This window comes from Cebus imitator, unplaced genomic scaffold (genome assembly GCF_001604975.1).
Source record: "Cebus imitator isolate Cc_AM_T3 unplaced genomic scaffold, Cebus_imitator-1.0 Scaffold99, whole genome shotgun sequence".
Lineage (NCBI taxonomy): Eukaryota > Metazoa > Chordata > Mammalia > Primates > Cebidae > Cebus > Cebus imitator.
In genome coordinates this window covers 6,047,295-6,058,889 of record NW_016107414.1, presented here as the reverse complement: position 1 = coordinate 6,058,889, position 11,595 = coordinate 6,047,295, and the positions used below count along the sequence as shown (strand labels likewise).

Here is an 11,595-nt window from a genome sequence, read left to right as displayed (position 1 = left end):
CAGGATGGTCTCGATCTCTTGACCTCGTGATCCACCCGCCTCGGCCTCCCAAAGTGCTGGGATTACAGGCTTGAGCCACCGCGCCCGGCAGATCATCTTTTGAGACCAGCCTGACCAACATGAAGAAACCTGGTCTCTACTAAAAACACAAAATTAGCCAGGCATGGTGGTGCACACCTATGATCCCAGCTACTTGGGAGGCTGAGGGAGAAGAATCGCTTGAACCTGGGAGGTGGATGTTGCAGTGAGCCAAGATTGCGCCATTGCACTCCAGCCCGGGCAACAAGAGTGAAACTCTATCTCAAAAAAGAAAACAAAAAATAGAATGAAATTCATTTTAGACCAAGCATGGTGGCTCACGCCTGTAATCCCAGCACTTTGGAAAGCTGAGGATCACTTGAGGTCAGAAGGCTGAGACAGGAGAATCACTTGAACACAGGAGGCAGAGCATGCAGTGAGCTGAGATCAAGATAGAGCCACTGCACTCAGGCCTTGGCAACAGAGCAAGACTGTCTGAAAAAAGAAAAAAAATCATTTTAAGAATGAAATTTGGGCCAGGCATAGTAGCTCATGCCTGTAATCCTGGCACTTTGGGAAGCTGAGGTGGGCAAATCACGAGGTCAGGAGTTCAAGACTAGCCTGGCTAAGATTGTAGAACACCGTCTCTACTAAAAATACAAAAAAGTAGCTGGGTGCAATGGTGGAGGCCTGTAATCCCAGCTACTAGGGAGGCTGAGGCAGGAGAATCTCTTGAACTCCAGAAGTGGAGGTTGCAGTGAACAGAGATCGCACCACTGCAGTCCAGTCCAGGTGATGGTGTGAGACTCTGTCTCAAAAAAAAAAAAAATGAAATTTAGGCTGGGCGTGGTGGCTCAAGCCTGTAATCCTATGACTTTCAGAGGCCGAGCCGACGCAGGCAGATCGCTTGAGCCCAGGACTTCGAGACCAGACTGGACAACATGGCAAAACCCCACCTATACAACAAAATACAAAAAATTAGCCAAGCCTGGTGGCACACACCTGTAGTACCAGCTACTGGGGAGGCTGAGATGGGAGGATCGCTTGAGCCAGGGAGGTCAAGGCTGCAGTGAGTTGGACCACTGCGGTCCAACCTGAGTGACAGAGTGAGACCCCGTCTCAAAAAATAAACTAAAATAAAATAATAAGAATGAAATTTGTGTTTCTCCTTTTGATTTTGGGTAGAATTTTTTAAAAAAATTGTGTTTCAAATAGAGCTGTTTGTGGGGAATCCTTTGGACGGACAAGATTTCCTAAAGAGACCATTCTGGAAGCTACTGTGGAAATATGAGCAAGAGGTGATAGTGGTCTAAAGTAGGGTAGGGATGCTGTGGAAGAAAACAATGAGCAGGTTTGGGAGATATTGAGGAGATAGGAGGGAACAGACTTTGTGGTTTCCGAACCCGGTAGTTGAGGGAGAAGGAAGAGTTTGAGATGACCATCAGGTTCTGCCTGAAGCAGCAGGTAAAAGGTGGTGGTGTTCACCAGGTCCGGGCCCTGCAGAGGAGGTAGGATTCTTTGTAGACCACCAGGAGGAACTTTGTAGCAGGAGACACAGTCTATAGGTCGAGATTAGCAGAGGGGACCAGGCTGGCTTTATACATCTGGGAGGTATCAGGATGTTGAAGACAGATTTAAATTAGTCATTTAATAAAACTTTCGTAGCAGCTACTTTGTGCTAGGCCCTATGCTAGGGGCTGGAGATAAAAACGATGAGTAAGATAGACTTGTTTCCTTCTCTCTTGGTGTTTACACTCTAGCTGGGGAGACAGACTTCCGCTAAATAAATTCACAAATGAATATGTCATTACAAGGCAACATAAGTGCCATGAAGGGGCTGGGCAGGGTTCTGTGAGTTATAAAAGCAAAGACAGGAATCTAGCCTGGGGAGTCAGAAAAGTTTTCCTGAGGGCATGCAGCTTGAATTGAGATCTGAAGAAGTCATCTTGGGTGAGCCAGGAGACAGGAGGGGAAAGGGCGTTTCCAAACAGAGGGAGCAGCACTTGTACAAAGTCTCTGTTGCAGAGGGCTGGGGCACACAGGGACAATATGGTGGAACATCATCAGCGTTGCATTTTGAATGGGTGAGTGAGGTAGGGGAGTCTTCACGGATGGATGGGCAAATGTAGGAAGCTATTGCAGTTGTTGGTAAGTGACTTGAACCAGGATAGTGACAACAGAAAGAGGTATGGATTCTCTTGAGAGATATCAAGGAATTAAAATCAACAAGACTTGGTGAGGCATTGGGTATGGAGAGGAAAGCCATCAGAGATGTATTCTGTGGCCTGGGAATTGAGCCTGGAGGAGTGCCATTTTTGAGGAGGGGAAATTGAAAAATTATTTGTTTTTGGGAGGAGATCATACATTTAGTCTTGATACATTGCGCTGAGTTACCTCTGAGATATATATATATATATTTTTTTTCTTGAGTCGGAGTTTTGCTCTTGTTACCCAGGCTGGAGTGCAATGGCACGATCTCGGCTCACCGCAACCTCTGCCTCCTGGGTTCAGGCAATTCTCCTGCCTCAGCCTCCTGAGTAGCTGGGATTACAGGCACGCACCACCAGGCCCAGCTGATTTTTTGTAGTTTTAGTAGAGACGGGGTTTCACCATGTTGACCAGGATGGTCTCGATCTCTTGACCTCATGATCCACCCGCCTCGGGCTCCCAAAGTGCTGGGATTACAGGCGTGAGCCACGGCGCCCGGCCCTCTGAGATATTTGAGTGGAAGTATAGATAGATCAGAAGCTCAGAGGAAAAGCCCAGGCTAGAAATTTAAATTATGAATCACAGAGATGAAAATATTAATTAAGGGACTTCTAGTTTCTGGTCTGACATGTGAAAAAGCTTGGAAGTTATGACTTCTGTACTTACAACAAGAAAAAAAACTGAACAAACTAAGAACTTTGCTTAGATCCATCAGAGAATTGAGGTCACAGGGCAAACTGCCATCCCAAATACCAGAGAAAGAGGTGGTTACTGAGAACCACAGAGAATCACATCTTAAAGCCTGTACTGATAGAAAAACTTAAACTCTAATGGACAAATTGAAGGAGGCTCAGCCTGTGGACAAACTTAAAGAGTTAAAAACTCTGGCCGGGTGCGGTGGATCACGCCTGTAATCCCAACACTTTGGGAGGCCGAGGTGCGTGGATCATGAGGTCAATAGATCGAGACCATCCTGGCCAACATGGCGAAACCCTGTCTCTACTAAAAATACAAAAAAATTGACCGGGTGTGGTGGCACGCGCCTGTGGTCCCAGCTACTCAGGAGGCTGAGGCGGAAATATTGCTTGAACCCAGGAGGCGGAGGTTGCAGTGAGCCGAGATTGCGCCACCGCACTCCAGCCTGGTAACAGAGCAAGACTCTGTCTCAAAAAAAAAAAAAAAGAGTTAAAAACTCTGGTGAGGCCAGCACGGTGGCTCACGCCTGTAATCCAAACACTTTGGGAGGCCGAGGCAGGCAGATCACTTGAGACCAAGAGTTTGAGACCAGCCTGGGCAACATGGTGAAACGCTGTCTCTACAAAAAACAAAAGCAAAAAAACTCTGGGGATTTGATCTTGCGAGGGTCCTCATACTTTCCCGAATTTTATTTTTGAGACAGAGTTTCACTCTGTTGCCCAGAATAGAATGAAGTGGTAATCTTGACTAACTGCAACCTCTACCTCCCAGGTTCAAGTGATTCTTCTGTCTCAACCTCCCAAGTAGCTGGGATTACAGGCGTGTGCCACCACACCTGGCTAATTTTTGCATTTTTAGTAGAGGTGGGGTTTTGTCATGTTGGTAATCCACCTGCCTTGGCCTCCTAAAGTGCTGGGATTATAGGCATGAGCCACCATGCCCAACCTTTCCTGAGTTTTACCTCCAGGATCTCTATCAATGTTCTCTTGGTGAAGACTGGAGGAGAAATCTTCTTAAGGTTCAGTAGGAGGAGGGGAAAGTAACCATTTTGAAATAAGTGGGTCAGCACCATGCCTCACATCTGTCATCCCAGCACTGTACGAGGCCGAGGTGAGTGGATTGCTTGAGCCCAGGAGTTCAAGACCAGCTTGGACAACATATCAAGACCACCATCTTATTTAAATAAATTAAATTAAAAAGAAATAAACTTGGAACTCTCTGTTTTCTCTAACAACTGACTGCCCTCAAAGAAAATATTTTACCAGAGTATAATTGACTTAGTGGGAGGAAAATACCCAACTCCAGCCCAGTCTAGCCTTCCTGCCACACCTAAAAAGAAGAAGAGGCTGGGTGCAGTGGTTCACACCTGTAATCCCAGCACTTTGGGAGACCTAGGCAGGCAGATCACCTGAGGTCGGGAGTTCAAGACCAGCCTAACCAACATAAAGAAACCCTGCTTCTACTACAAATACAAACTTAGCTGGGTGTGGTGGCACATGCCTGTGATCCTAGCTACTCAGGAAGCTGAGGCAGGAGAATTGCTTGGACCCAGGAGGCAGAGGTTGTGGTGAGCTGACATGGTGCCATTGCACCCTAGCCTGGCCAACAAGAGCAAAACTCCGTCTCAAAAAAAGAAAAGAAAAATGCTGAGAACCACTTGTGAAGGTCACAGCCCAGAGGCACAGGCTTGCGAAAAGACTAAGACCTACTCAGAGGATTATAGAATAGTTTCTCTTCCTCAACACCTTACCACCACATTAATCTGCCTCCTGTATAACAGTGGATTATAGTTAAAAGAACTGCAAGGTTCTGACACCATTTTCAGAAGGTGTCACTAGGGAAAGAGGGGATACCTGTCCGGGCACCCTGGCTCACATCTGTAATCCCAGCACTTGGGAGACCAAGGTGGGTGGATCACTTTGAGGTCAGGAGTTCGAGACCAGCCTGGCCAATATGGTGAAACCCTGTCTCCACTAAAAATACAAAAATTAGCCAGGCGTAGTGGTGCACACCTGTAATCTGAGCTACTTGGGAGGCCGAGGCAGGAGAATTGCTTGAACCTGGGAGGTGGAGACTGCAGTGAGCTGAGATCACACCACTGTAGCTTGGGCAACAGAGTGAGATGAAAGAGAGAGAGAGAGACAGAGAGAGAGAGAGAGAGGAAGAAAGAAGAAAAAGAAGAAAGAAAGAAGAAAGAAGAAAGAAAGAAAGAAAGAAAGAAAGAAGAAAAAGAAAGAAAAGAAAGAAAGAAAGAAAGAAAGAAAGAAAGAAGAAAGAAAGGAAGGAAGGAAGGAGGAAATGAGGGAGGGAGGGAGGGAGGGAAGGAAGGAAGGAAAAGAGAGAAAGAAAGAAAGAAAAAAGGAAGAAAAAGAAAAGGCTAAGAATTTTCCAAAAATGAATGACTTTTTTTTTTTAACTCAAACTTTCCATATCACTGCAAAAATTAACAAACTCTTTTGTTTTTTGAGTCAGAGTCTCACTCTGTCAACCAGGCTGGAGTACAGTGGTGCAATCTCGTCTCAACTGCAACCTCCGCCTCCTGGGTTCAAGCGATTTTCTCTTGCCTCAGCCTCCCAAGTAGCTGGAATTACAGGGATTCACCACCACGCCCAGCTAATTTTTGTATTTTTAGTAGAGACAGGGTTTCACCATGTTGGCCAGGCTGGTTTTGAACTCCTGACCTCAGGTGATCCATCCACCTGGGCCTCCCAATGTGCTGGGATTACAGGCATGAGCCAGTGGGCCTGACTCCAAATTAACAAAATCTTAATTGAGACAGTGGATTTGGATAAAATCATTTGGCAAGTAGAGTGTGAAACAAGGGAAAAGGGTATCAGAGCTGCCCTGAGGACTTCCATGACCTATTGCCAGGGAGGGGAGGATAATTCTACAAAGAAGGCAAAGAAAGAAAGTGTAGAAAGGAAGGCAAGGAGATTGACGTATCCCTGAAGCCAAGGAAAGTAATGTAATAAAAGAAACAGTCAATTATGGTCAGTGCTTCTAAAGGAACACTATATATATACATATAGCATTCCATTTGTGTGTGTGTGTGTGTGTGTGTGTGTGTGGTGTGTGTATGTGTGTGTGTGTGTATGTACATGAGTGTGTGTGTGTGTATGTTTATTTTATAAATACAGATGAGGTTGCTCTATGTTGCTCAGGCTGGTCTCAAACTCCTGAGTTCATATGATTCTACTGCCTCCATCTCCCAAAGTGCAAGGATTAAAGGCATGAGTCACCAAGTCCAGCCAGAACACTGTATTTTTTATTTTAAAAGAGAATGCCACATTGTTTCCTAAAAATTTTAGACATCTATGTAAGTGTCTATGCCCTCACCAAGAGTAGGTGATAGCACGATTTCTTTAAAAAAAATTTTTTTTTGAGATAAAGTTTTACTCTGACGTGCAGGCTGAAGTGCAATGAGGCAATCTCAGCTCACTGCAACCTCTGAATCCCGGGTTCAAGTGATTCTCCTGCTTCCCGCCTCCCAAGTAGCTGGGATTACAGGCACCTGCTATCATGCCCGGCTAAATTTTTGTAGAGACGGGGTTTCACCATGTTGGCCAGGCTGGTCTTGAACTCCTGACCTCAGGTGATCCGCCCTCCTTGGCCTTCCAAAGTGGTGGGATTATAGGCGTGAGCCACCGTGCCAGGCCCCCCAATTTTTTTTTTTTGAGACAAGGTCTTGCTCTGTTGCCCAGGCTGCAGTGCACTTGCACAATCACTGCTTGTGGTAGTCTTGACCTCCTGAGGTCAAGTAATCCTCCCGCCTTATCCTCCCAATTAGCTAGGATTGCAGGTGTGTGCCACCATGCCTGGCTAATTTTTAAATTATTATCATTTTTGAAACAAGGTCTTCCTTTTCTTCTTCTTTTTTTTTTTTGAGATGGAGTCTCACTCTGTTGCTCAGGCTAGAGTGCAGTGGCGTCTCTGCTCCCTGCAACCTCTACCTCCTGGGTTCAAGTGATTCTCCTGCTTCAGCCTCCCAAGTAGCTGGGATTACAGGTATGCATCACCGCGTCTGACTAATTCTTCAGCATTTTTAGTAGATACAAGGTTTTGCCAAGTTTCCAGGGTGGTCTTGAACTCCCGACCACAAGTGATCCTCTGCCTCAGCCTCCCAAAGTGCTGGAATTACAGGTGTGAGTCACTGTGCCCGCTGAGACAGGGTCCTTCTCTATCACCCAGGTTGGAGTGCAGTGACACAACCATTGCTCATGGCTCACCCACTGCAGCTTCAGCCTCCCAGGCTCCGGTGATCTTCCCACGTCAGCCTCCTGGGTAGCTAGGACTACAGGCGTGTACCACCATGCCCAGAATTTTTTTCTATTTTTAGTAGAGATGAGGTTTCACCATGCTGGCCAAGCTGGCCCTGAACTCCTGAGCTGAAGGGATCTGCCTGCCTCGGCCTCCCGGAGTTCTGGGATTATAGGTGTGAGCCTCTGCCCCTGGCCATATTTGCCAATCTTAAATGTTTGGGTAGAAGATAAACACATAGATGCTTCCTTTACATTGCTCATGAGTGATTACAAAAATAAATGAATTCTGCAGTAGGGATTGTCCAAGTTAAATAAAAAATTACAGTAGGGATTGTCCATGTTAAATTTGTTTTAAAAAAGAGAAAGAAATGAGAACAAAAAAATTCCATTTAAGCTCTAGTTAAACATGACAAATGAAATGGGGATTCATCTTTATTCCCTTGAGATATCACTAAACTGAATTAAATAAATAACTGAGTAAAATGAGTAAAAGACATGAGACAACAGGAGAGGGGAGACAGCAAAAAGACCAATGTATATAATTTAGTATCATTTGTGCCAAAAAAAAAAAAGTGGTGGGGAAGAGGAAGAATAGGTGCATGTTTATTTACATATGCATAAAATGTTATTTGTGGAAACACACGACTCTACTTACATGGACATCCTGGAGAGGTGAGTGGAGGGGCTGGAGAAGAGTGAGAAGGAGACTTCAATGCACAGCCTTTAGTACGTCACTCACAGTGTGAATTCACAGTGTGAATGATGTAAATATTCTGCTTATTCAGGAATAAATTACTACAATTTGGCCGGACGCGGTGGCTCACACCTGTAATCACAGTACTTTGGGAGGCCGAAGCTGGCAGATCATCTGAGGTCAGGAGTTAAAGACCAGCCTGGCCAACACTGTGAAACCGCATCTCTACTAAAAATACACAAATTAGCCAGCTGGGGTGATGCACGCCTGTAATCCCAGCTACTCAGGAGGCTGAGGCAGGAGAATCACTTTGAACCCAGGAGGTGGAGGTTGCAGTGAGCTGAGATGGCACCATTGCACTCCAACCTGGGTGACAGAGTGCGACTTAGTCTCAAAATAAATAAATAAAGACATAAATAAATAAATTACTACAATTTAACATTTAAAATTTAAAAACAAAAATGAAAGTATTTCCGAAAGAAGAGATAGTCATTAAGAAAATAATTGTATAAATAGCTCTATGATTCGTGAAGGAAATATTCAGAGTGTTGTCATAGATAGAACAAGGGAATGGCCTGAGGCCTGGGGCTTTGTGGAAGGCCGAGGCCTGAAGCTCGAAAATGGATAAGGAGAAGGCATTCCAGATGGGTCAAACATGGACAGTGTGCTGCAGTAGGAAGGGGCAGTGAACAGACCAGTAGGACTCAAGTTTTTCTTTCTTTCTTTCCTTTTTTTTTCTTCAGATAAAGTTCACACTTATTTATTTATTATTTATTTTGGAGACGGAGTCTCACTGTGTGCGCCCAGGCTGGAGTGCAAAGGCATGATCTCAGCTCACTCAACCTCCGCCTCCCGGATTCAAGCAATTCTCCCGCCTCAGCCTCCCAAGTAGCTGGGACTACAGGCACACGCTGCTACGCCCAGCTAATTATTTGTATTTTAGTAGAGACAGGGTTTCACCATATTGCCCAGGCTGGTCTCAAACTCCTGAGCTCAGGCAATCCACCCACCTCAGCTTCCCAAAGTGGTAGGATTATAGGCATGAGCCACCATGCTCAGCCTGGTCACACATATTTATTACTGAACAAATCCACTAGTGCAGAAGCATGGAAACAGAGAAAATCATTTACTCAATAAAATACGTCCTACTGTCCACATAGCAGTGACATTTTCAGTTTGATATGGTAAGATGACAGTGACCTTGATGCAGCATAAATATATCAGCTCAAGTGCAATTCCTGCTCGGTTATCAGGGAGAACATTTAAGGCAGAGGGTGGAGCACATGCAAAGACCCTGAGACAGAAACGCTTAGGATGCTTGGGTGGGTGGAGCATGACAAGCATGTGATAGGGATGAGCTCAGAGAGGGCCTGCGGGAGGACGGGAGGCATAAAGCCTCATCGGCTATTGTGAGGACTGTGGCTTTTTCTCTGAGATGATAAGCAGCAGTAAGATGTTTCTTAAGAGAGGAGAGGGAGGATCTGACGTGAGCTTTGGAAGAATAAATCAGGCATAGAGTCTGAGAATGAGCTATAGGGAGAGAAGGCTGAGATAGGGCAATCAGGTTGGAGGCTGTGAGGAGACAGGGATTGTTTGAATCAAGGTGGTAGCAGTGGAAGGGGAGGGCAGATTCGGGTCAGATTCTGGATTTTTTTTTTTTTTTAAGAAATGGAGTTTCACTTTTGTTGTCCAGGCTGGAGTGCAATGTCGCAATGTCGGCTCACTGCAACTTCCACCTTCCGGGTTCAAGTGATTCTCGTGCCTCAGCTTTCCATAGCTGGGATTACAGGTGCCTGCCACCATACCCAGCTAATTTTTTGTATTTTTACTAGAGATAGGGTTTCACCATGTTGGCCAGGCTGGTCTTCAGCTCCTGACCTCAAGCGATCCACCTGCCTGGCCTCCCAAAGTGCTGGGATTACCAGCATGAGCCACCATGCCTGGCCCTGGATGTATTTTAAAGAAAAAATTGATACAATTGTTTGGTTTTGTATATACGTGTTTACATTTTTAGTATTTGTTTGTTTTTGAGATAGAGTCTTATTCTGTTGTCTGGCTGGAATACAGTGGTACAATCTCAGCTCACTGCAACTTCCGCCTCCTGGGTTCAAGCAATTTTCCTGCCTCAGTTTCCCAAGTGGCTGGGACTACAGATGTGCACTACCATGCCCAGCTAATTTTTGTATTTTTAGTAGAGACAGGGTTTCACCATGTTGGCCAGGATGGTCTCAATCTCTTGACTTTGTGATCTACCCGCCTCAGCCTCCCTAAGTGCTGCAATTACAGGTGTGAGCCACTGCGCCTGACAATTTTTAGTATTTTTAAACAGTTCAAATCAGTGTGTATGGTTCATTTCAGCTCCTTCACTGACAAATCAGGGGGCAGGGAGGCTTCAGTTTCTCCGCCTTCTTTTTGTCCGTGATGACCAGGGTGTAATGCTGTAAAGGTATCTGCTGTATTGAACTTTAAATTTTGCATTGTCCTTTTTTTTTTTTTTTTGAGAGGAAGTCTTACTCTGTTGCCCAGGCTGGAGTGCAGTGATGTGATCTTGGCTTACTGCAACCTCCACCTTCCAGGTTCAAGCAACTCCCATGCCTCACCCTCCCGAGTAGCTGGGACTACAGGCGCGTGCTACCACGCCTGACTAATTTTTGTATTTTTAGTAGAGACGGGGTTTCACCATATTGGCCAGGCTTGTCTCGAGCCTCTTACTTCATGATTGGCCAGCTTCGCCAAAGTGCTCGGATTACAGGTGTGAGCTGTTGTGTCCAGCTTGTCCTTCTTTTTCTTGACCTTGACAGATTTGGCATCTTTTTGCTAGGCTGTGAGCAGAAAGTGCTTGATTTCCTCCATTTTCCCAGGCATGGCAACGAGGCATGCAGGGAGTGGGGCAGACTGGTACCTGGGATCCCCAAATTTTACCCAGCTGTGGATTGTTCCAGTTTACCCCTCTTGGCCAAATACCACCCCAGAGAGCTGATATAGTTGTTGATACATCAGTTGCGGATGCATTGGATATGGGGTGTGAGAGGAAGAGAGGACTTCCCAAGTTATCAGCTGAAGGTAAGAAACAAGGAAGAATGGTGGAAAAGCCAGGTGCTGTGGATTACAAATCCCAGCACCCTGGGAGGCCAAGGCGGGAGGATCTCTTGAGCTTAGGAGTTCAAGACCAGCCTGTGCAACATAGCAAGACCCTGTCTCTACAAAAACAAACAAAAAATTAGCCAGGCTTGGTGGTGCATGCCTGTAATCCCAGCTACTTGGGAGGCTAAAGTGGGAGGATAGCTTAAGCCTGGGAGGTAGAGGCTCTGGTGAGCTGAGATTGTGCCATTGCACTCAGCCTGGACGATAGAGGCCCTGTTTCAAACAAAAATAGAATAGTGGAGGAAGTGTTGGAGGTTTAAGAAGATAATATCAGATAAAAAGAAGTACAAAAACTTATAAGGGTGAGTCCGGGTGATTTGGGATGATGGAGAAATCTTAGATGTCTTGGTGATTGACTAAATGGTGCAAGGGCACATGGGATAAGTCCTAATGGCTTCCGAGGCGGATTTTGGTGGTGAGGCTGTGAGTATTGTGGTGGGGGGGAGCGGAGAACAAGTAGTGTCTTGTCCTTAAACAGTATTTTTATTATTTTATGAGAGCAACATTTTGTTTAGATTTACCTAAGTGTTCATTACTTTCTTTGTTCACTATCCCATTATCTTTTTTTTTTTTTTT

The 11,595-nt window shown here is 45.5% G+C and overlaps 1 protein-coding gene and 1 pseudogene across 1 annotated transcript in view; one reads left to right on the top strand and one right to left on the bottom strand.

Annotated features, from left to right (window-relative positions):
* Positions 1-10,224: 10,224 nt before the first annotated feature.
* LOC108310002 lies at positions 10,225-10,740 on the bottom strand (annotated as a pseudogene).
* An 11-nt stretch (positions 10,741-10,751) lies between these two features.
* The window catches only part of LOC108309938 (putative UPF0607 protein ENSP00000382826), a 68,431-nt gene continuing 67,587 nt past the window's right edge, over positions 10,752-11,595 (top strand). The window contains 1 exon segment of the mRNA XM_017536544.2: positions 10,752-10,938. Within this exon segment, the coding sequence (XP_017392033.1) occupies positions 10,752-10,938 (187 nt within the window).